This window comes from Gymnodraco acuticeps, unplaced genomic scaffold (assembly GCF_902827175.1).
Source record: "Gymnodraco acuticeps unplaced genomic scaffold, fGymAcu1.1, whole genome shotgun sequence".
Lineage (NCBI taxonomy): Eukaryota > Metazoa > Chordata > Actinopteri > Perciformes > Bathydraconidae > Gymnodraco > Gymnodraco acuticeps.
In genome coordinates, this window is record NW_022991443.1 from 1,573,149 (window position 1) to 1,595,811 (window position 22,663).

At 40.4% G+C, this 22,663-nt stretch overlaps 2 protein-coding genes across 13 annotated transcripts in view; both read left to right on the forward strand.

Annotated features, from left to right (window-relative positions):
• The first annotated feature begins 214 nt into the window (after window positions 1-214).
• vwa1 (von Willebrand factor A domain containing 1) lies at window positions 215-17,790 on the forward strand. Its single transcript, XM_034196298.1, has 6 exons — window positions 215-591; window positions 11,582-12,139; window positions 13,440-13,772; window positions 14,455-14,730; window positions 15,641-15,916; window positions 16,815-17,790. The coding sequence occupies exons 1-6, from the start codon at window positions 510-512 to the stop codon at window positions 16,841-16,843; spliced, it is 1,554 nt and encodes a 517-aa protein (XP_034052189.1). The 5' UTR covers window positions 215-509; the 3' UTR covers window positions 16,844-17,790.
• A 1,457-nt stretch (window positions 17,791-19,247) lies between these two features.
• ralgapb (Ral GTPase activating protein non-catalytic subunit beta) overlaps window positions 19,248-22,663 on the forward strand; it is a 29,381-nt gene continuing 25,965 nt past the window's right edge. For all 12 annotated transcript variants that reach the window (XM_034196387.1, XM_034196398.1, XM_034196396.1 and 9 more), the window contains exons 1-2: window positions 19,248-19,399; window positions 20,736-20,956. In XM_034196387.1, the coding sequence (XP_034052278.1) occupies window positions 20,780-20,956 (177 nt within the window). In that variant the 5' untranslated portion in view covers window positions 19,248-19,399; window positions 20,736-20,779. The remainder of the gene's footprint in view (window positions 19,400-20,735; window positions 20,957-22,663) is intronic.

A 22,663-nucleotide genomic window follows, 5' to 3' on the forward strand; every position in this document is an offset into this window, starting at 1 on the left:
TCTAATTTGAGATAAGCCTATAACTAGCTCTTTTTCAACTTTAGCTTTGGGTCCCAATTATAAATTGTGAAGAAAAGTCCATGTCTGTATTTTTATTCAAATGTACAGTAAAAATACATTAGCCCTATCAAACGACTTTTATTTTGAAAGTTTCTCCAGCAAAACTCCTATATCTGTCGCGCGCTTGATATTAGTGTCCTCTTGAGCGCGAGCGAGGTGCATTTGCATAGAGAGGAGCGTCCAGAACATTGCGAACACCGACTGAAGTTTGGAGTTTAGTTCAAGTTTAACTTCCAGCGGCTCAGTTTCCCGGTGGTGGACCATGTTCAACGAAGGACAAAGAGAAGAGGAAACATAAACAGTCGGGCTGGATTTGACTCGTGAATTATGCTTCTGACTTTAATCAGTGGGAATGTGCTCCTCCGGGCTGTGGTGGATATCTGATTGACTCAAGAACCCATAACATTGGTTTTATAATTTTCTTCGTGGGGAACTTACTACCTTTTGTGATGGAGAGCCGCGTGTTGACATGGATGCTGTTGTGTGTGCTCCTGCGGCCACTGGCTGCTCAGAACCCCGCACCTGAAGGAGGTAAGCCCCCTCACAACTGGATAACATTCATCCAATGGGATCCTTTTTTTATTCATAATTGGTAGAAATATAGTTGGAGGCCATGATGTAAAATATTAAATGAAATGTAACTTAATTTCTCAGGACCAGTTCTCACTTTAAGATAATGAGGTACATTTTTAGTTAAATAAAGTAGTAATACCACACTGGGAAAATACGCACTTTACTTAGCCTACGAGTAAAAGTCCTGCTTTCTAAACTTTCTAAACGTATGGAAATATATTTAGCAATATGTAGGCTACTTTCAGTATAGGCTACTTCAAATATTTTACTGCTTGAAGGCTATGCTAATTTTAACTCTGTCTCTAACCAGTAGCGTGGCGTGGGGAAAAATGTAGGGGAAGCCCATTTTTTGGGTCGGGGGGTGGTCAATAACGTAACCAGATGAGTGATTACAGCGCCCGGTATCATTTGACACACATTTGTATCACACAGATGCAGGACTTGCACACGCCTGTTATCTAACCGACAGGTCCGCACGCACTCTCCAGCTGAAACTCTCTCCTTATTAATTTAAGCATTTTACTTATTAATGTATGCAGACAATCACACAATCTATGTGATTTTTGGATTTACCGTGCCTCTCAATTGCCCGTGACAGGTTGGCAAGGTCGATGAATCCTGAAGTTGCCCAAGGATTGTTCAGGGAGCACGAATCCTTGTCAAAAAGAAGACATGGCCAGCAAATTAGACGCTGAAGTTTAGCGCTTCCAGTTAGCCACTCCGTGCGGACATAATTGTCCTCATTGAACGTCCGATTCTCTCCCTTTTTCCTCTGCGTACACAGCTCGAGTGCGGGCATTGGCCTGTCATCTGATTTAATTTGTAGTTGCTGCTGTAGCGGAAGTTTAGTAAAGTTATGTTTGATTAAGTACGCCAAATCTCCACCCTCCATAATACTTCATTTGCTTGATAATTTCTAACGGCGGTGATGACAGTTACAGTATTAAAACTGATGTTGATGTGATTTGATTGGATGGCAGTGTCCAATCAAATCGCCAGCCGCCAGCCGCCTCTGAAGGGAAGCAAGAGGCGGCTAGCTTCCCTTGGCATGGCCCTGACCAATCACAGGTTGGCAGGGGCATCACGTGGGCCTCATCTGATTGGTCAATCCCTCCATTTTTTTTCACCAAGGGAAGCTAGATTCTGCTGGCCTCCTCTCGCAACAGTGAGTGCAATCTACTGTTTCACCATAACATCTAGAGGGGCGCTGTTTGTTTCACTCTTTGTAAAATACTCAATGAGAATGGGGGAGAGCCGGGCCGGCAGCAACACACAGCAAAGGAGAATTATCGAAACAAAACAAAGTGTTTGTATTTATTTATTTAAATTATAACTACAATCCGAAAAAACAGGGGAAGCCTGGCTTCCCTTGGCCTCCGGGAGAAAACGCCACTGTCTCTAACTGCAATGCATCATATTCTATGAGATATAAAACAGTCAAAATGAAGACGTCTGGAGATTCATGACATTCACTGGACAGGAACTGTCATCTGAGTAACTAAATATGAAGGCAATGTTTGCCTTAGAGATGTAATTGGGTAAAAAAAAGCATATGGTTGAATTAAATCAAAGTACTAAAATACTATAAATAAGGTTCAAGTGCCTTACATTTTTCACTTAAGTACAGTGCAGTACTTGAGTAAAAGTAGCCTGCATGTCTGCAAGTACATCTTCTCAGTCATTGCACAACGTAGTCCCCAGTTAAAAGTGGTATAATGTAACTAAGTACATTTACTCAAGTATTGTTCTTAGGTACTTGTTTTCCCCTTTACTGTATGTACTTTACTTGAGAATTATTTTTGTTACACTACAATTCAGTGGGCGCTGTCCAATAGCTGCAACAGTCCTCCAATTCTATTCTAATTACTTCTTGTCCACAACATTTTGTTGCCAATTAATATATTTGTAGCCCATAATACTTATTAAACACTATTATAGCACTATATAGCTATTTTGTAAATATAAAAATATATTATGCTAATATGAGATGATGCATGATGAAAGTAACATTTCAATACAGGACTAATACATTGAGTATTTTAATGTAAGTATTGCATTTCTACTTCAGTAAATGATCTCAGTACTCAATTCACTACCAGTTTAAAACATATTGGTGTTATTGGAAACGCAAATCCTTTTCCATTAGAAATGGGTGGTGCGGCAGGAGGTGGAGGGTCTGTCTGAGCTCAGGGTGGATCGGGGTGGGGTTGGTATTACACCAGTGTTCTCAGAGACATGGCTCCACTCCAGGTATTACACTGGATGCTGATGAAATCCCACAGCCTGAGGGCAGGGGATCCCAAAACGGGGTGCCCATGATGCAGGGACCACTCAGGTGGGCTAGGGAGGGTGCACACACACACACACACACACACACACACACACACACACACACACACACACACACACACACACACACACACACACACACACACACACACACACACACACACACACACACACACACACACACACACACACACACACACACACACACACACACACACACACACACACAGACAATGGGTTGAATTCCCAGATAATTGTCTGCTGATGAAATCTCTTGGCATTTCAGTAGCAGTGCTTTCCAAGGACAAAGCGGTCCCCACATCAACTGAGAGATAGTTACTTTTGAATGATCTAGTCACTCATTAAAGTAATAATAAAGAGAAAAGAACTGAGAGCAGGAACGATTGATCTGCAGCTTTATTTTTCCATTTATGATGTACTTAGTAATATAGATAAAAAAGATAAGAGGCTCACATAATATGTTGAATAAATGAAGCATATGTGTTCAAGTACTGTACATTTTAAACTACTGTAACTGAGTATTTTTTTAAATGTATTATCTATACTTCTATACTTCACTCCATTTTGCAAGCAAATATTCTACCTATTTTAACACACTGTATTTGACAAGTTGGTTGTTACATTATGGAAACAGAGTATTACTGTAGATATAAATCAACTCATAAATAAACATTGACATCAAATGTTTATAATTATAATTAAGCTCCACCTTTACAATCTGTGATAGCCACACAAATGCATCACTAATCAAAATCCAGTCATTTAAAAATATTTGATTCTGGAATGGGTCATTACACATTGAAAGAATTGTTACTTTTGGTCATTTATTGGAATATCCTGATGCCAACACTTTTGTTTGAATCACATTTTGATTGCAGGACTTTTACTTGTAACAGAGAATCTTTACTTGTTCCGCAACTTGATATAATAACATATTTCTTTATTTATCTTACACTCGTGTAGAGACACTCCTCATTTAGTTTAAAGGCTGGTATGTCTCTATGTCATTAGTTCTGATAAATGACGACAGATTGGCCATCAAAACAAATGTTATTATTGGTGCCTTTACACCCTGCGGTAAAGCTCGTGATCATCAAGTGTCTGAGAGGCTAAACTTGGTGGTGGCGACACTCCGCCGAGTCAGTCAGTGAGAGCAGATCTTATCACCATGTTAACATAGTAGCAGTGAGTGAGATGCTGCCATTTCCATTAATAGGGACCTGATGGTACTGTACCACTATAGCGCAAAGTAATTGAGCTTTTACTAAGTGCACTTGGTGCTATTACTGTCTTTCTTGTATCATAGGAACTGTGCGATACCCTTCACAAACTTAAACCTCAGGAAAGGAAGGAACATGTTGCTAAATGTATGGTTAATGATTAGTCATTTAAGGATCAAGAATGGTATTTGAGGCCGCCGGATAGCTCACCTGCACTCAAAAAATGGAGCAGTTGAGCCCTGTTAAAACCTTTTTTATGAAATTGAAGGGCATGTCTGTCCTTGCACTGGGAACAAAACCCGCTGTTTGATTCCGACCTGGGCAAAGTTTACACTGGTCATACCCTCTTTCTCCCCTTAAGTCTGTCATTTATAATAAAGGCACAGGGACACACACATAAACCTAAAACAATTGTATTTGACTATTTATTTGAGTATTTTTTTTACAATATTACCTGTTATTTTATCATTCCTAATTCTGGTTTATCCTAATTCCTTATCTAGCTTATCTAAACTGTTCTGGACAAACCTGAAAAGGGTAATATTAACCCAAAATAAGAATACAAATCGTAATACCTGTATCAATCTAGATTGTTTTTGTGTGAAAACCTACATAGTTCAGGATTGACTGCTCATGTGTCTGTGTAAGATCCCATGTAGTATTCCCATGTGTTCAGCAGGTTGCGCGACCTCCACTGCTCCAGTCGTGTTTTACGAGGCCTGATGTTTTATGCTTCATATTTCTACCACCACATCACTCAAGTGTTAGCCTTCCTCCAATATACCCTTTTGATTGCCTCATCCCTAGCAGCAGTCTGCATTTAAACAGGTCTTCTCTCTGAATAAACAGTAAAGAGCCCATCTTCAGACGTCAACATTTGGTTTTCAGAATAAAGACATACCTGGTGGAGGTAGTGGGGGGGTTGTGATACGGAGTGGCGCCCCCCTCGCTCCAAAGTCCATACAGCCTGACAGATGTAAGGAATTCCTTAGTGCTGATGGAGAGAAAGGCAGCGAACATGTGTGTCTTTATGTGTGTGCACATGTTTGATTTGTGTGTGTAGCCGACACGCCTCGCTGCATTCTCACCTTTCAACACCTCCGAGTCTTATCAACACCTCACATCATGATCAGATATAAAAAAAGAGGCATTCGAGGTTATCAAAAACATCAAGGGTGACAAGTTGTCTGCAGTAATTATAGTCGTATTAAATAAAGGTAACCTAGAGGCAATCTAAGGTCTCCATAAGTCATGCATCTCTCACACATTTGATTTAACTCTCTCGTAAAACCTTGCCTTGAGATTTTATTATCAGGAGTATTTTTCCTGACTGACTGGCTGCACAATCTGTTATTAAATATTGCTTTTAGATTCTGTCTTAATTACTGCAGCTTCTTTGTTTCTCTCTCTGCTCTTTATACAGCCATCCAGCATTCCTCCTCGTCTCTCGCATGGAACTGCCTGTACACCCCCCCCCTTCTACTAACCGCTCTCAGTCTCACTCCTCTCCTTTTAACGCCTTTTATTTCCCTGTGTCCCACCTCCTCTCTCCATTCCTTCTCCCTCGTCAGCTAAAGCCCAGCAGCTACTGTTCCCCCACCCCCTCGGGCCCTTCACTCTTGGCATTCCCTTTAAGCTTTGCTTCCGTTACGAAATATGGAAAATTGGGCCTGAAAAAATTCACTCTGTGCTCCAAGCTTGCGTGCCTTTCATCCATCGTCCACGTTTGAAGTTAGCACAATATCGCCATCATTTTGTAGTTTCTCTGTTTGTTTGGATTTCTTCTTATCTTCTCTTCTGATCTTTGTTGCTTTCATGTTGATAATTCACCCCTATAAATGTTGTGGAGCGTGTTGTTCCAAGAAGTTGAATTGAAAAAGGAGGGAAATTCCAGTGAAGAGGGGACTTGTGGAAAAAGTTGTGGGAGTGATTTTGAATATGTCTTCTTGATTTGCTTTATATGGCGCATTTCCACTGCAGGGCCTCGCACGGCTTAGTACGGCCTTGGTAGGCCAGGCTCACTTTATGCTGCGTTTCCATTACAGTTTAGTAGCTGGGGCAGTAACGCAGTGTAGGCGGAGTCGTGACGTCATCTTCAATGCGAACCACAAAACTAGGGGTGCACCGAATGGGAAATTCTTGGCCGAAACCGATACCGAAAATAGGAAACAGTTGGCCGAAAACCGAATGCCGAAAAATGATTAATATAAATATATATATATAATGTATACATTTTTTACCAATGTTGTTCAGCTACCTGATTATGGAAATAGACATGATTATGGCAAAACTTAACTTAAATAATAATCACTATTATGGGTCCATAAAACATTTATTCAGCACTTTTGAATGCATACAGTACATTTATATATGTCATGTATTATTGCTAAAAAACATTATATCGCAGTCTTAGTGTCGCCAACTCGTTTCTAATATGCAAAGACAACAAATGCGTCTATGATGTATTTTCGATCAGACGAGATCTCTCTCCCCCGTCTGTGTGCGAGGGGGCGGGGCAGTTTACACACACGCAGCTGCTACATGCAGCGGAGCACACTGCGGAGATGGCGGAGAGAACGCGCTCCGAGGTGTGGTTAAACTTTACCTGTCTCGATGTGGAGAATACTTGTTACCATAAGTGCAATAAGAGTTTAGCATGTAAGCACGAGCAATTTGTCTAAACATTTAGCAAAAGTGCACCGCATGCAGACGGAGGAATGTACCGGGTTCGACCGTCTTTCTAGCAGCTCTGTAGCCCCATCCACGAGTAACGTTTCCACGTCAGGTGTTATGTATGCTAGCAGCAACACACCGAGTTAACTACATGATACAAACATGTGTTAATGATTAGAGGAAACTGAGTTATTTAGTTTGTTAAAATTTCAGCTATTCTGTTTACAGTCTGTCATCAGATTATTTAATACGATTTGTTAAAGGCTCAGGGCAATCTCGATGACAACGGTCAATGTCCCCCCCCCCCCCCTGTGAGCCAGCCGCGAGCATGGTCGCCGCGTCTTTATTACGTCATCACAACAACACGTTAGGTTACCAACGTAAGCCTGTTCTGACATTCGGTGATATTTTTTCGGTGCTAAAACCCTTTCGGCCGAAAGCCGAAAGGGCTTTTTAAACCATTTTCGGCCGATAATTTTCGGTGGCCGAATATTCGGTGCATCCCTACACAAAACCAAACATCAGCCGTTGTTCAGAAACTAGACAAAAGTTAAACAAGTACAAACAGACTGTCTGTGTCATGGCGAATACAGTCGCTGGTTTATTTATGTCTGTATAGGCCGTTGTTGTGAGTGTGGACGGTCGGAGCATATACCACGTTAGCTTAGCTGATCTCCATTCAGAAAACACGCATTTTAAAAGGTTTTTCTGCAGACTTGTCAAAGCATTAATTCATGGTTTTTACTAACCGGTATCAGTATGTAGTTACTTCGGCATAATTTTGAAACGTGTATTACAATTAAATCACGGTCAAATATGTTAATTGTTGTAGCCACTCACGTCAATAGTTTAGCATATTCATCCCGGTTGTTGGCCCGGAATGAACCACGATTTTGGAGGGCCAGAAAAGTTTGGCACGGCACGCTTAAACCTTGCTACGCGCTGCAGTGGAAATGCGCCAATAGAGTGCTGCAGGGTGATGTATTATTTTTTAAGCCTACCCAAAAGTTAGCATGGCAAGGGCTCCCTCGGCTAAAAGACATTTTTCCATTTGAGTTCAGAATATTTCAGGAAATAACACGTTTTGTTCAACATGCTAATCGTCACATATTAACACCACTGTCATAATATTTGAAGTGTAAATGCAGTTAGCAGAAGTAAAAAGCTAATGCTAGGCTACAAGGAACATTTCAGCTATATGGCTTCACGTCAATTGCGCTAAGCTAAAGGTGGCTAATATTCAGCGTGCTGACGTTTAGTAGGCTAGTCTCATTTAGCCACTTGTTGGCAACCGCTGTTTATATGACACTTAGAAGCAGAGCCGGCCCTCGGCATAGGCAGTATAGGCGAATGCTAAGGGCGTCAACCCATAGGGGGGGCGCCGATTTTTTTTTCTTTTTTCATAACACCTATTTCCCGATTTTGGATCAACAAAGTACATCTTATATACTATATTGCGTACAGCACCCATAAACTATGGCACACACCCACCCCCCAAAATCAAGTTGAACTGCCCCAGCCCCAGTAAAAACCAGAGGTTTATGTGAAATTGTTCTTTTTTGAAATAATGGTAGTGTGCAATTATAGGTTTTAATTTTGTATTTGTGTTAATTTAAAATAAATCAAACTCCCAAAAAACGTACAGAGCTTCTGTGTGCTTTTATTAACATTGGAATTTACTGTGTAAGCAGCCGCGGGGGGGAGAGCTTTAGAGAGCTCTCTCCTGAAAGACTGAGTGGCTCTGATAACCTCAGCTCAGTGAGGTAAAGCCACACCTTTATATGATCATTATAGTTATAAAAAAATAAGAGAAAAACAGGTATAAAATACTATATGACAGTACAAAAAAGTTGTTATTAATAAACAAGAATACAGTTTGAAAGGGGAGTGATTTGTAAAGTATCCATAAAGAAAAAGAAAATCTACTTACAGTTCTGTTTCATATGGGTGTTGAGAGATGTATTCATAGATTTCCTAATGTTGTATCCATAGATTTCCTAATTTCGGCCAGGGGTGTAGAGCTATATTTGTTTAAGCACCGGATTGGCAAAACAGGAGAGTGTGTGCACCAGTCTGCCTTGATCTATGTATTCATGTCTGTGACTCTCACAGTATCTGCTGCCCACAGCTGTTTTATAGAAGGAACACCTCCTTCACTTCATGAAATCTCTGCAGCACCAGGGTTAACTCAGCCTCTGAGAAGACGAGCGCACCGCCTTTCACGCACCGCCTTTCACGCACCGCCTTCACTGTGTTTACCTTCAGAATAATTAGAAAGGCTAAAGAGCGGTGTGGCTGATGTGTTTTAACCACACACACACACACACACACACACACACACACACACACACACACACACACACACACACACACACACACACACACACACACACACACACACACACACACACACACACACACACACACACACACACACACACACACACACACACACACACACACACACACACACAGACACACTCACACACACACACACACACACACACACACACACACACACACACACACACGATTTAAACGCAGACTTTTGTTCCTCCATGTTACGTTGTTATTGTTTCACTGAGCGGACCCGCACATTTTTTCAAACGCTCCCCTTTTTGGTCCATCTGCGCGGTTTTGTGCGCTGTGATGATTCGGCTGTACCTTTAGTAATGGATATTAAATGTTGTGAGGAAATCTTTCCACCAATAATTCCAATAAGTAATCCAAAATGTATTCACTTCAGGTTTACGAAAGTAACTGTAATCAGATTACTCGTTTTTCAAATGTAACGCGAGCTGAATAGTTACTTGATTTTTGTATTCTGATTACGTAACGCCGTTACATGTATTCCGTTACAACTCAACCCTGGCCACACCCCACTGGGCTGGGCTGGGCCGGAACACTTACAAATGTGGGCCGGTAGGATTTTGGCAAAAAAAAAAAGATTTTTTTTTTTTTGTGTGGCCCTCCGGCCCACACACAGCACCGGCCCACCGGGGAAACTCCCGGTATTCCCAATGGCCAGTCCGCCCCTGCACAGACATAGTTTCAGGCATCCAACCAGAAACGCTTTTTTTTTAAAACGGTCAATTTAGGGTGCATTCACACCTAATAGTCCGTTTCTGGTGCGCACCAGACCACAGTTTGTTACATTGTTTCATTTTTCAGAAGGTTCGGTTTGCGTTCACACCTTCTTATTATACATCCATGGTTCACACGGGCAAAACTCAAACGGACTATACACTTTAAACACAAGTCATGTGCTCGGAAATGCTGTTCAACCATTGGTCAGACATTAAGGGGGTAAAAACGCAAATCACGGCAATTTCTAGCGGGGCCTCCGCCATGGAGCATCGGCACTTTCGGCAGGTTATTCTCATGCTGCTGTTAGTCTGGAGATCAACAGACACTAGCGGCGCGCGCATATGATTATATAATCAGACAACGTCCGTTAAAAAACATTATTACATGGCTTTGTTGAATACTCGATTCTGATTGGTCAATTCAAAACACGTGACACGTTTTTAATCCAGAACAGACTGACCGCTGTCAAGGATTTATTGACCGTTGTTAAGGACGCTCACATCTGCACAAAGAAGTCCGTTCGATTTAACTGTATACAGTTTGGCTGAAACTAACTGACAAGACAAGAGCGACAAGAAAACAGCGGAGAAGTAACAGGCAGAAACCCTCCTTTTTACGCAGCGGTCCAGACATAGACATCAGACGGCGACACATATTCAGTTGCCAGTTACTTTGGCATTAGGGCAGGGATATCTAGATACTTTCCAAGGTTTGACATAATGAATTGTGCTACTTTTAAATCAAGCAACGACGTTTTCAAATCTGTAATCAAAAAGCTCCTCAAAAACGCTATCGAATCAGTTCCTGCCGTTGCTACGTTAGTTCAAACAGTAACAACGGACTATTTATCTTAGCGGATGCATGTCAATTTAAATCAATACATACAACCAGTGGCGTTTCTATATGTACAAAAGTGGTGGGGCACAAAAAACTTAGATGTCTATATAAGCTTCTGCAGTGAGGTTCATGGCTGGTGAGGCACTGGCACTGACTCTTCAGGTTTACAAATATTATATTTGGACCTTAATCAAAATATAATATTATTTTCAAAAGCCTATCGGTGTTCTTTTCCCCATAATGACCGCGCTGCTGCACATTATCCCACTTATTAGATGTTACATGAGACGTTCTGCAGAGGAGGGGCGTTTCACCGACGACAGGTGTTCTTACTTTTATGTAGCTGACGGAGAATTTTTACTTTACACGACACTGTTCAACACTTAATTCTGCTTTACTCTTTAACTAAACAACCGCGGATGTCTTGAAAGACTCTTTCGCTAAAGATTTTTGAAGATATCCGCGTTCTTGTGACACGTAACTGCGCTTCCTATGTTTTGGAGCGGACTGCGTTCACACCAGCAATGAACCGCTCCAGAGTTCGCAAGCAAGCGCTCCGAGACCACCTATTTTAGCGGACCAGAGTCTGGTTGTTTAGTTCACTTAAGAGGTCTCGGACTGTGTTCACACCGACCCAAATGAACCGCACCAAGCGGCTAAACGCACCAGGGTTCGATTCAACCGGACTATACAAGGCAGGTGTGAACGCACCCTAAAAGGCTGGTGTGACTGCGCCCAGACGAGGAAACCAGAAAGTGCTTAAATGCTAATTCATTTCAGGGTTTCTATGTAATAAATTCATCTCTCGTTTTCCCCAACAGTGCTAAACTGCTGCGAGGGCGATGTCCTCTTCTTACTGGATTCCTCTGGGAGTGTGTCTTCCTACGAGCACTCCCGAATGCTCACCTTCCTGTCTGAGCTCCTCCTCCCGTTTTCTCTGGGTGAAGACCAGGTGAGGATTGGTCTTCTGCAGGTGGGCACCCAACCACGCCTCGAATTTGGCTTCGGCACCTATAGCACCCAAAGTGGTCTCCAGGGGGCTTTGAATAACACCAAACCTCTCCGGGGGGACACCAACACAGTGGAAGCGCTGAGGATTGCGAAGGAGTCGGTGCTGAGACCCAGAGCATCTGACGAGGCCCGGGCGGGGCTCCCGAGGGTGCTGGTGTGGTTGACGGATGGGGTGAAACCGGGCGATGTGATTGGACCGATGGCCGAGCTGCGGGAGGAGGGCGTGGCTGTGCTGGTGGTCTCCACTGGACACGGCAACTATCAGGTGTTGAGGCAGGTGGTGTCTCCACCCATAGAAAGCAACCTGTACTTTGTGGACATAGATGATTTGAGTATCATCACAGAGGACTTGCGGGATGCCATCATTGGTGAGTATGGTGTGGGTTATTTAGCTGCTGATATGTGAGGCTAATGGTAAGGAGCATGAAATGTGCCACCAACAAGATAATTGATTCCCACTTCCCAGTGTTAAACATTAAACAAATAATAAACAAATTTAGGGTCAAGATTGCGGAAAAAGATAACAAAAAAGGGGGTTTACCACAAGTGGATCATAACATATTAGTTATGGATATTAACAGCCCTTTTAGCGCTTTGTAGGTCGGTTTGAGGTGTATCATTGTGTACATATCTTTAAATGAAAAAGGTCCATCATTGAAATAAAGAAATACCGACACCGTACAGCAGGAGATCAATTAATTGTGAACATACATGTCAAGTGTCGTATCAAAAAGTTAATATTTGAAACCTTTTTTTAATTTAAATATTTCATTTTTTAAATAATGTTTTTTTTGTAAATGTAATGATTTTGCATCTTTTGTTGAAACATATAACATATAACTTTTAATGTGCAAACCTGAATGATCAATTCAGATTTTTTTTCTTTTAATTTACCATTTATTTAAGCGGCAATAGTCAATATTTTGTTATTATTTATTAATGCATCAAATAAGTTTCAACGTAAGAAGATGAAAATGAAGTTGAATGATAATGAAGATCTAATTACCAACTAATCCCCAAAGCAATGCTCAGCACTTTGAAGTCCACCAATCATTCACAGATGTATGACATGTCTCCGCGAACCTCCCTGATTCCAAACATGCTCCTGAAGACAGAGGGACTAAATATCCGGACACCAGAGTGCCTGTGTGCTTGTGTAAGAGTTACTGTAATGAGATATGATGATCTATTAATGGATCAATGATTCAATTCCCTTTGCTGCGTCCTCCAACACTGTATATATTTATATATATACATATAGACCGGGGGGCTGCCCCTTTCTCTGGCCAGATTCGGTATCTGCCATAACACTCACTTGGGACACCTCAGCAGTTATACAACATATAATGTACACATATATATATATGTACATTCTGCAGCTGTAAGACATGATGCATAGTATAAATATAAATAGTATCTGCTTAGGATCTCATCAGATATCCATGCCTCTATGGCATTTGTTGTTTTGTAGCAGGGATTTACTTAGATGGCTATTTCAAGTTGTCTCATTCTAAGGACTGTGAATGCATCCAGAAATCCAAGTCTATGTGGGTGGCAGTCTGAGGCATATTTAGCACCACTCTGTTGCCTTCTTTTCTCTGTGTTGAGGCAGAATTATTACGTCTTTATTTACAATCCTGTGACCAAACTATCTTTGTCCTCCGACAGAGATTATCCGAGCTGAGAGAATGAACGTCCACGACGTCTCCACCAACTCTGCCACGCTTAACTGGCGACCCGTTCTGTCCGGTTTAAACGGCTACTATGAGATCCGCTTCGGTCCGGTTCTGACGGGAGGAGGGGGGGATGGTGGAGCAGGTGGATCCGGGACCAGTCCCAGCACCGGTGGTGGTCATCACCAGAGAATTACCCAATCTGCAGACTCCAGCACTGCACGGCTGACAGGCCTGAAGCCAGACACCACCTACACCGCCACACTGACCCCAGAGTCCAATGACCAAGCATTTAACATGCTCTCTGTCACCTTTACAACAAAGCCAGGTGGGGTTACCTCCTATTTACTCAGTGTGTCATAAACCCTAACTGGGAATCTGCTGCTTTACCGGTTGTATTTTATTGTAAATTAATATATTGTGATTTTTAACAGTTTGACTAACAGTTTAAAGAGCTCACCTTGCAGTCTTGGAAGTTTTAAGGGGATCATTCACTATTATTTGACATTTTATAGGGTAATGTACGGAAGCCCTGACAGATAATTCTGAAAAGATTGATCCAAATTTTATAAAACCCATACATTTCAGAGATAAACAAAACATTCAGAATGATTTCATTGCAAAACAAGTAATGAAAAACTATTAAAACGTATTAAAACATACTTCAAATGAATCACTGGATATTGATTATTTCTTGATTCTCGAGGTTTCTTTAGTAACATTTTATTTTACAGGATTTTAAAAGGCCAATTATATGGCATAATTAACCGCAATTTAGACCAAATTAATTATTTCTTTAATAAACATCCATTATTGGAAACTTTATTTTCATATATTTAGAATTGTATGCTTGAAATGACTAGCATTGTACACATGTACATTGCTAATGCTAATTCATTTCAAGTGTACCAATATACTGCCTCTATCTTATCTCTTTTCTTACTATCTACTCCCAGTATCCTGGTCAGATCATTTCCCTCACGTTATCTCATACTGACTGTTTTCCACAGAGGTGCTGAGCCCCGCTGTGGTGACGCTCTCTGAGTCGGGGCCAACCAGCGTCCGGGTGAGTTGGGGTCCTTCTCAGCCGGATCAGATCACAAGTTACTACATCGAGTACTCCGCCCTGCCGAGGGGAAAGCTCCACGCTTTCACTGTGGGCCGAACGCAGAACTCCACCCTCCTCAGGGACCTCCAGCCGGACACCACCTACCTGGTCACCGTCAGTGCCCGGCACACCTCGGGCACGGAGAAGGCCATGTCTGTCAAAGTGTGTACTCCGGAAGGTGAGACGATCAGTACTTGAATTTCACTAAGTACTGTACTGAAGTATAGATTTTTTATGCAACTTTACACTTCTGCACCCCTTCATTTCAGAAGCACATAGTGTACTTTTTTACTAAATGTAGTATTTATCAAGATTAGTTTCTACTTACTTTGCAACTTCAGACTCTTAATACAAAATATGAATAAATTAATTTTGTAATTATATAAAAGTAGTCAGAAATAAAGAAGTTAAAATGTGCTTCACCTCTAACAGCTGCAACATTATGAACACATTAATGTGTATATTTTGAAGCTAATATTTTTTATAGTAGTAGTGTTTTGAGTGTAGGGCTTTTATTTAAAGTGATTTAACAGTTAAACTGTATTTTTACTCTGTAGTATTGGTACTTTATATTTAAGATTTTTTCAATTTGTTTTTGCACTGAGTTTTTTACTTTTCCTTAAGTAAAAGTCCTGTATTCTCTTCGGAAGCCGATGCAGATGGAGGGTCCAGTTACAGCTCACTAATCCTGAGCTGCATAGTCGTTCTTACATTTCACATAATTACTAGCAGCTCCATTCAGGTTTGTACTCCAAGGTCAAAACTGAGCAGCAAGAGCATAAAGCCGATCACATTTTCTACTGTTTGAGTTCTTCTAAAGCATTTCTGTCTTTACTACTATTTTTTGTATTTATTGTTATTATAATGTATTCATGTACAAATACTACTTTTGGATTCAAGGCATATAATAAGGCATGTGTCTTTGTTTTATTTTACTTATACAGCCTTTTAAGAAATACGTTTTGTATTTCAAGCAAAGGTACAAACCAATTCAATAAGTAAAAGGAAACAATTATAATAATAATAATATCATTTTTGAAATATACTCCTACTAATGACTTTTAAAACTTTGAGGTCTTTGTTCCCAGTGACCCCGGCGCTGGCGGACCTACAGCTGACCACAGTGAGCAGTGACTCTGTGCAGGTGGACTGGAAGAGCAGCGCAGGGGGTCTGCGGGGGTACTGGCTCACCTGGGAGGGGCAGCAGGACTCCATCACTGGCCAGCGCTCGTCCTTCTATTTGCCGCCCGACTCTCTGTCAACGCGCCTCACACACCTCCCCCCAGCGACCAGAGTATGTGTGTCACCCATTTACCGGACGGCGCGAGGGGAGGGACTGTGCTGCACGGCACAGTTCCAATCAGGTGAGCTTTGAACAGGTTATGTGGTCATCTTACACAAAGAAGTTATTTGGGTTGAGAAATCTCTTTCAGATGATGCTACAAAGCTAAGGCCAGATAACATTTGACCTGTTTTTATGCTACAGAACACATTTCGAGGTTAAGTATCTTGCCCAAGGATATTGCCGTCATGTTGACTGCAGTAGTGGGGAACAAACCTCTGACCTTCCGAATGAATGCCGCCCACTTTTTTTAGCCGGCTGATAGTCACACACACACACACACACACACACACACACACACACACACACACACACACACACACACACACACACACACACACACACACACACACACACACACACACACACACACACACACACACACACACACAGAGATGAATTGGTATTAGCACAGTATCTATGCAGATAGTTTTGGTTTTATTTTCCAGGTCTGAGGTATCTGTATTGTCAATTGGTGCCTCTACCAGAAACAATGGGGGTAAATGGAATTTAATTCCATTGAATTGAATTATTCATTGCCATGAAACCCACAAATTACATTAACTTCAATTGTATTGGGGTGTACACAATAAATATATTTGACTAAAACTAATCTCAGAACCCTTTTATTAATTTACAAAAGGACTACAACCGGAAACAACTTAAAATACCAATTTTCAATGCCTACAGTTTTTGCCTTGAAATAAAGCCATCTGCATTTAGAGATCACTAGAAACATGTGTTCATGTCTTGATAACACTGAAGTAAGTCAGAAATGTGTGTTTAATTGAAGTGAATAGACACTTTAAACTGAAACATATTGGACTTAGCTACAGGTGAATTATTTGTTTCTCTTATAGTAGCATTCAGACAGCAGATATTTAATTTCTAAACTGCTGTTTCTCCCCTCTTTCTTTCAGACGCATTAGCATACGGCTACCAATCCTAGCATCTCTGAGCTGCAAGTGCACCACACCAAACATGGAGGGCTGATGGCAAGAAGAATGCTGACTTTCATCCAATAATTCTTCTTCGTCCTCTCCCCCTCTGTGGATGAGATCCAGGAGAGATGTGGCTTGGCTTACTAAGCAATCATATGGAGGCCATAGACACTTAATCGTGGTCTGGGACAATATGGCCACATGTTGACTGCTACAATCTGCAACACAGAGGACACTTTTTCTTTACCATTTCTTTTGTCTCATCAGGTTTACACCTGTATTAAATGTATAATGTTTGAGTTTGGAGACGCAAGCGTTGAGATAAAAATGTTTCTTCGATCTGTTTTGCAGATGCAGAGCAGGGCATGCTGGGAGTGTTAAACGTTTTATTTGGCTTGTTTTTGGAGAAAGGCTTTGCACCATATGTGAGCCTCATGCCCCATTTTCTTTTTCAAATCCTGCGAACATCTGATTTACATTTATAATGAATACTTATGAGCTGTACTTAAGTGATTTCTCTTTTAGCACATGTTTCACACACTGCAAACAAAGAAATGTAGACATGAGGTCCCTAATAACAGGATTGCATTAAACTTGGAAACATGACAAACCAACCGTCCACATGCCCTGACACTAAACAGAAATGCTGCATATGATACAACTGTGTGTAACTTAGAGCAGTCTTGTTTTCTCATAGATCCATCATTCATATTTATTAATCAAGGATCATGCAAGTATGATAATTAAAAAGTATTAACAGACATGCTGTTTACATATTAAGACTGTTACCTTTTCTTAAGCGAGTCTCTGCTGCCCCCTACTGAAAGAATCCTTAAAGGCTTACAACTGATATTTCACTGGTATCCTCAAAGCAAATGTATTTTTATAATATTTCTTGACCACTATTTGAAATATAACAAAAGCTTGCAATAAAGTCCTTTAATAATTTTGTTTATACCAATTGTATTTTTTCTATTTAGTATTGTATATCATGCTAAATATTCTAAGTAATGGCCTCTTTCTTTAAAAGGGATTCAAATGATTGTTTACCATGCATAATGGGTCTAATGAAAGATTTGTTGGGAGTTTGTCGTGTAATTGGGACTCAAATGTAGGATATTTGGGGCTCTGCCATTTAAATCAACTCCATTATTTTTAAAATGGGTCTGTTAAAAATCCCCCATTTTTTTTGCGATGGCAAAAGACGAATAAACCCACTCTCTAAACCACTTCAGATATCATTTGTATTAGTAGTTTCTTTTAAAATAGTGTTTGCCTTTATCATTTCTTAACAATTCTGGTGAACACAGCACTTTGTCTCTACTTCAGTTTTTATTTTAACCTAGTTAAAAGTTATAAATCATTTCCGGAAAACAATCTGTATGAGGAATGATAAATATTCTGAATTACAGAAGTCAAGTCTTCAAACGAACATACTGAAATGGCAAGAGGAGTACACTGTTTTAAAAAAAAAAGTTTTACTACTGAGTGATAGTATTTTGAACTTTGCAAACCCCCTGCATGTGAATGAAGACAGTTATCATGTTGGGTGCTTCATTATTCAGTGTCTTGATTTTCAAATCCAAGAATTCTATCCCAAATACGTCAAAATGATTCCTATTGCCTTATAAAGACAATGGTGACCAGATAAACCTTTTAACAATAAATTTGTAGGCAACATGAATCAAATATATATGTTGGCAGCTTTAAATGGCTTGGCACAAAGTGTTGCCCATTAAGTGTAGCTAGATTTAGGCTATATTCATAAGATGACCAATAAATAGGCTCTACCAGTTTAGGAGCCAAAACCTGGCAGTTCCCAGTCAATTATTTTTTCCAAACAGTACAGGGTAGGCCTACCCTGATACCATACAGCAATACAAAACATTTTCTTTTTGCAACACCTGTTGTTTCATCTTAGCTTATGTCTTCTAAATTGTGCAGCAAAACAGTGAAACCAGGCAAAGCTTAGTACGGTTAATCAGAGGAGCTAAGGTCAATTATTTTTCCAAAAGTATTCAAAATACTTCATGAAGTTTTGATTATCTTATTTTAGTTTTAAAAAAGCCTGTTACTTATATGGACCTTTATCAGATCTCCTGAGCATCATTACAACATAATGTTAGAGATTAACTCTTTTCATTATTCAGTATAATATTCTTTTGAGTAGTAAAAGTAAACTGGGCCTTTTGTTTTGCTACTCTTACCCCTTTCACACCAACGCGGTTCCAGGGCCGGATCGGAACTGGAGCTTGAAAAGTACCGGTGTTTCCTGTTCACACCGCAGCGGAGCCGCCTCTAAGCTCCAGTTCCGGTTCGTTTCAAGCACCAAAAAGTTGTCAGACGAAAGCACCTGAAGGCAGCACCAGGTCGCATGCAGTTGCTGTGCAGGACGTTAGGGGGCGACAACCCACACATCCTGTTTCCCGTTAGCTCATCAAGCTGCAATATTCAATCCTTGACATTGCGAAAATGGACGCTGTTATGGTCTAGACCTGGATATATAGGAACCATAAACTGCGAGTTTCAGATCTCTGCTATGAGAACATTTCTCGTTCGTCCAGGTAAATAAAAACCCATCTGCATGCTTGGCTAGCGAGGAAACGTTAGCGTCTTTGCAAAGTTATGCAGCTAGCAAAATGACAGCCAGCTCAGCTAATGTCAACGGACGGGCTAGTGCAGCGAGCATTAGCTAAGCTAGCACCGTCGGTCCAACTACAGCGTAGTTTGAGACCTGATAACTTAGCGCAAATAACTGCACGTTTTTCTTAACGACAGCCTCTTGTCGTATGCTCCGAGATAGCTGCGTATCACAGAAACTAGCTAGCAGCTGATTTTAGCTAATGTCATCAGCAAGAGGAAGAAGATGTTTTGATGTCATTGCTAGCTAGCGTTAGCAGGCTAATCATTTTCAGAACCGTTTCCTGGTTGTGAATCCACAGCTTGTTCGGACCCGAGGTTGAGGATACAAATGCTCTATGGCTTCGTTTAAGCTTAGGGCAAACAAACGAGCTAACTATAAGTATTACATGTATGCTATGTTATGTGAGCTTTGATATGTTTTGTTATCTTTCGGTGGGGAAAACGTAGCGTTAGCAACAATATTCAAAACCTAGACTGAGGTATCCTGTTTACTGTCAATCTAGCTCTAAGGTTACACATGAAATTACTTTAAACTCACTAGGTTTTATTATACAGTCGTATTACGCTATGAATACAGCGGGCAAATGCCATGGGTTATGATATAGTTAATTATTTCTGTTCAAAATGTTGTCATTACAAACGTAAACCCTGCATTACCCTTAACCATAAATACACTAGCTAGTTACTTAAGATAAGGGTACATAATTTAGCCTAGGTAAAGTTATTCTGCTTTTATGAATGAAATACTATCGCACTGTAAAATGTGTGTATTTGAGTGTTAGCAGGTTTACTTATTGATAGCTGTGGAGAAGTATTGCTGCTAGATATTAACCCAGAAGCCTTTTCATAGTTTCACCCACTTGCCTTATTAACCCTTAAATGGGCAAGCGCATGACAATATTTCGAAAATGAATTGCTATTTGCTAATGTATCTAGGCTAAAATGACACAATGTCTGGATCTTTAAAAAACGTGTTTTATCACAAGATAAATTGCCCATTTAGGGTTTACAATTGTTATTGAACCCATATAAAATCCATGATACAGCCATTTGACCCCTGTATTACATCCATATTACACCTATATTACAACCATCTTATACTCAAATCTGATTATCTGTAGAGTATAGGCTTCAAAACACAAATATATCTGTTAGTGATTTATCCCTGGTTTCTAACCATATCTGGGCAATGTATCCTCCAGGACACAGAAACCATTTAAGGGTTAAACTGACTTCTTTATATGTGTGTGTCTGCAGGTGGAGGCTGGAGGTGTGTGTAGAGTGCAGTACACATCAGCAGCATGTATTCTGAGTGGCGCTCACTGCAGCTGGTGGTGCAGAGTGACCAGGGCCATCTCAGTGTTCTGCACAGCTATCCCACCACCGTGGGCACGGAGGTGGCAAATGCTGTGGTCAAACCTCTGGGTACAGCTGTAAGCCCTGTGGCCACAGAGAATATCCTGAAGACGGACAAGGAGGTGAGAAACACCGATACACCTTGTGTGTATGCACCAAACAATGCCTTAATAGTTTCATCACCGAAGCTATGGAGAGCCTGTCAGCCTTCAAAATGAATTTCCATATGATTTAAAGGGGATTCACCATAATACGTAACATACGTTATAGGAGCCAATAGATACTACACCGTTGGACTTGTCCTCCGTTAAAACATTTTTTTTCATTTTATTATGAAAATTCAATGTAAAGTTATTGTGCATGTAGTAATGCTAATAAAAAAGAACACAAGGGTTATAGTTAGACAAAACTCTTCTGCTTTCTTCAGTTGAGTTTGAGCTACTACTGTGAGTTGTTTGACTGGGATGCAAATCATTTTGTGGACATACTGCTAAGTTGTATGTGGATAAAGTGAATAAATGCAGCATATTTTGCACATTGTTTGATATTACGGCAATTTAAGCAGTAATAAACCTAAAGGACCTGGTGGTGTTGTCTTATGCTGCACCAAATAAAGGTTATGAACATTAACAGTAAGGTATCAGATTTAAGAAAAAACAATGTCCCTCATTCAGAGCGCACTTCCATTTACACACAGTTTGACCAATGTAGGTGTGGTCAGTAGCTGCACTGTGCGATTTGCTTCCCCTCACCTTTTTTTTTAATATCATACATTTTATATTGTGTTTTAGATGGATGAAATTTAACTTTTCTCATTGAAATCTAAATATTATACCTAATACTTAGAAAGCAAGGTATATGAGAGCGGTTTGGAAATGTGAAAGATAACTAAAACCCCTTTTTTAGAATAAAAAAACAAAGCAATTTCAGACTTCATTTAGCAGAAGTAGAAGCATCATTAAAGCTATACTTCCCCTTTGGGGCATTATTATCAGATTTGTACACCAAGAGTCAGGTAGGTTTGTCCATTGCTTCCTTTTTTAGATGCACCAAAGCTTTCACACATTTCCCTACATCATACACTAAACTGGGACTCTGGATAAAGACCAGGTCTATGTTGGATTTATCATTGTCATTGTGTCATGAGGTTGCATGCACTGAGGACGAGGAGCAGGATTTATTTAAGGACCTCTCTGAATTTGGCTTTGTTCATCATTCCCTGAATTCTCACCTGTTCCCCAATTGCTGCCGTCAAACCCCTGGCATGATGCTGCCACTGCCTTCTCACTTTGAGGTTAAGAGTTACATTGTTATCTCATCAGAATCAGAAACGGGTTTATTACCATGTAGGTTGACACGTACGAGGAATTAGACTTGGTGTCGTGGTGCATACATGAAAGTTAAACAAACATTTAAAAAACACATGGCAAATTATTTTAAGAACACTAAAAATAAAAAAAGACAAAATATAGTAAAATTGAAAATAATATAAAGCAGTAATTTCCATTGAATATAATGCAATAAAATATGTGCAGTAAGCAAACCAGATATATCTGTCCTCTTTTTTCTAATGCTCTTAAAGTCCATTTATATTCCATTAGGCAAATCCCAGTTGGGCTTTCATATTTGACTTAGGAGTATACTTGGTGAAGCTACTTAAGCGTTATAAAGGCGTGACTGATGGAGTGCTACAGCTTCTCCTTTCTCTGCAGGAGGCTTCAGCCTGAAAATGAACACAGTTTGGTTTCCTTCCGATCTGTATTTTTTTTCACTTATAATTATAATTTTGGCTTTAGAAAGTCCGATACATTTGTGTTTGTATTTTCCAT

Bases quoted from the DNA above. Each gene is read 5' to 3' on its own strand.
- vwa1 (XM_034196298.1), top strand. From the start codon at position 510: ATGGAGAGCCGCGTGTTGACATGGATGCTGTTGTGTGTGCTCCTGCGG. The intron at 14,731-15,640 runs GTGAGACGATCA...CTTTGTTCCCAG, and splicing joins CAAAGTGTGTACTCCGGAAG to TGACCCCGGCGCTGGCGGAC. The intron at 15,917-16,814 runs GTGAGCTTTGAA...TCTTTCTTTCAG, and splicing joins CACGGCACAGTTCCAATCAG to ACGCATTAGCATACGGCTAC.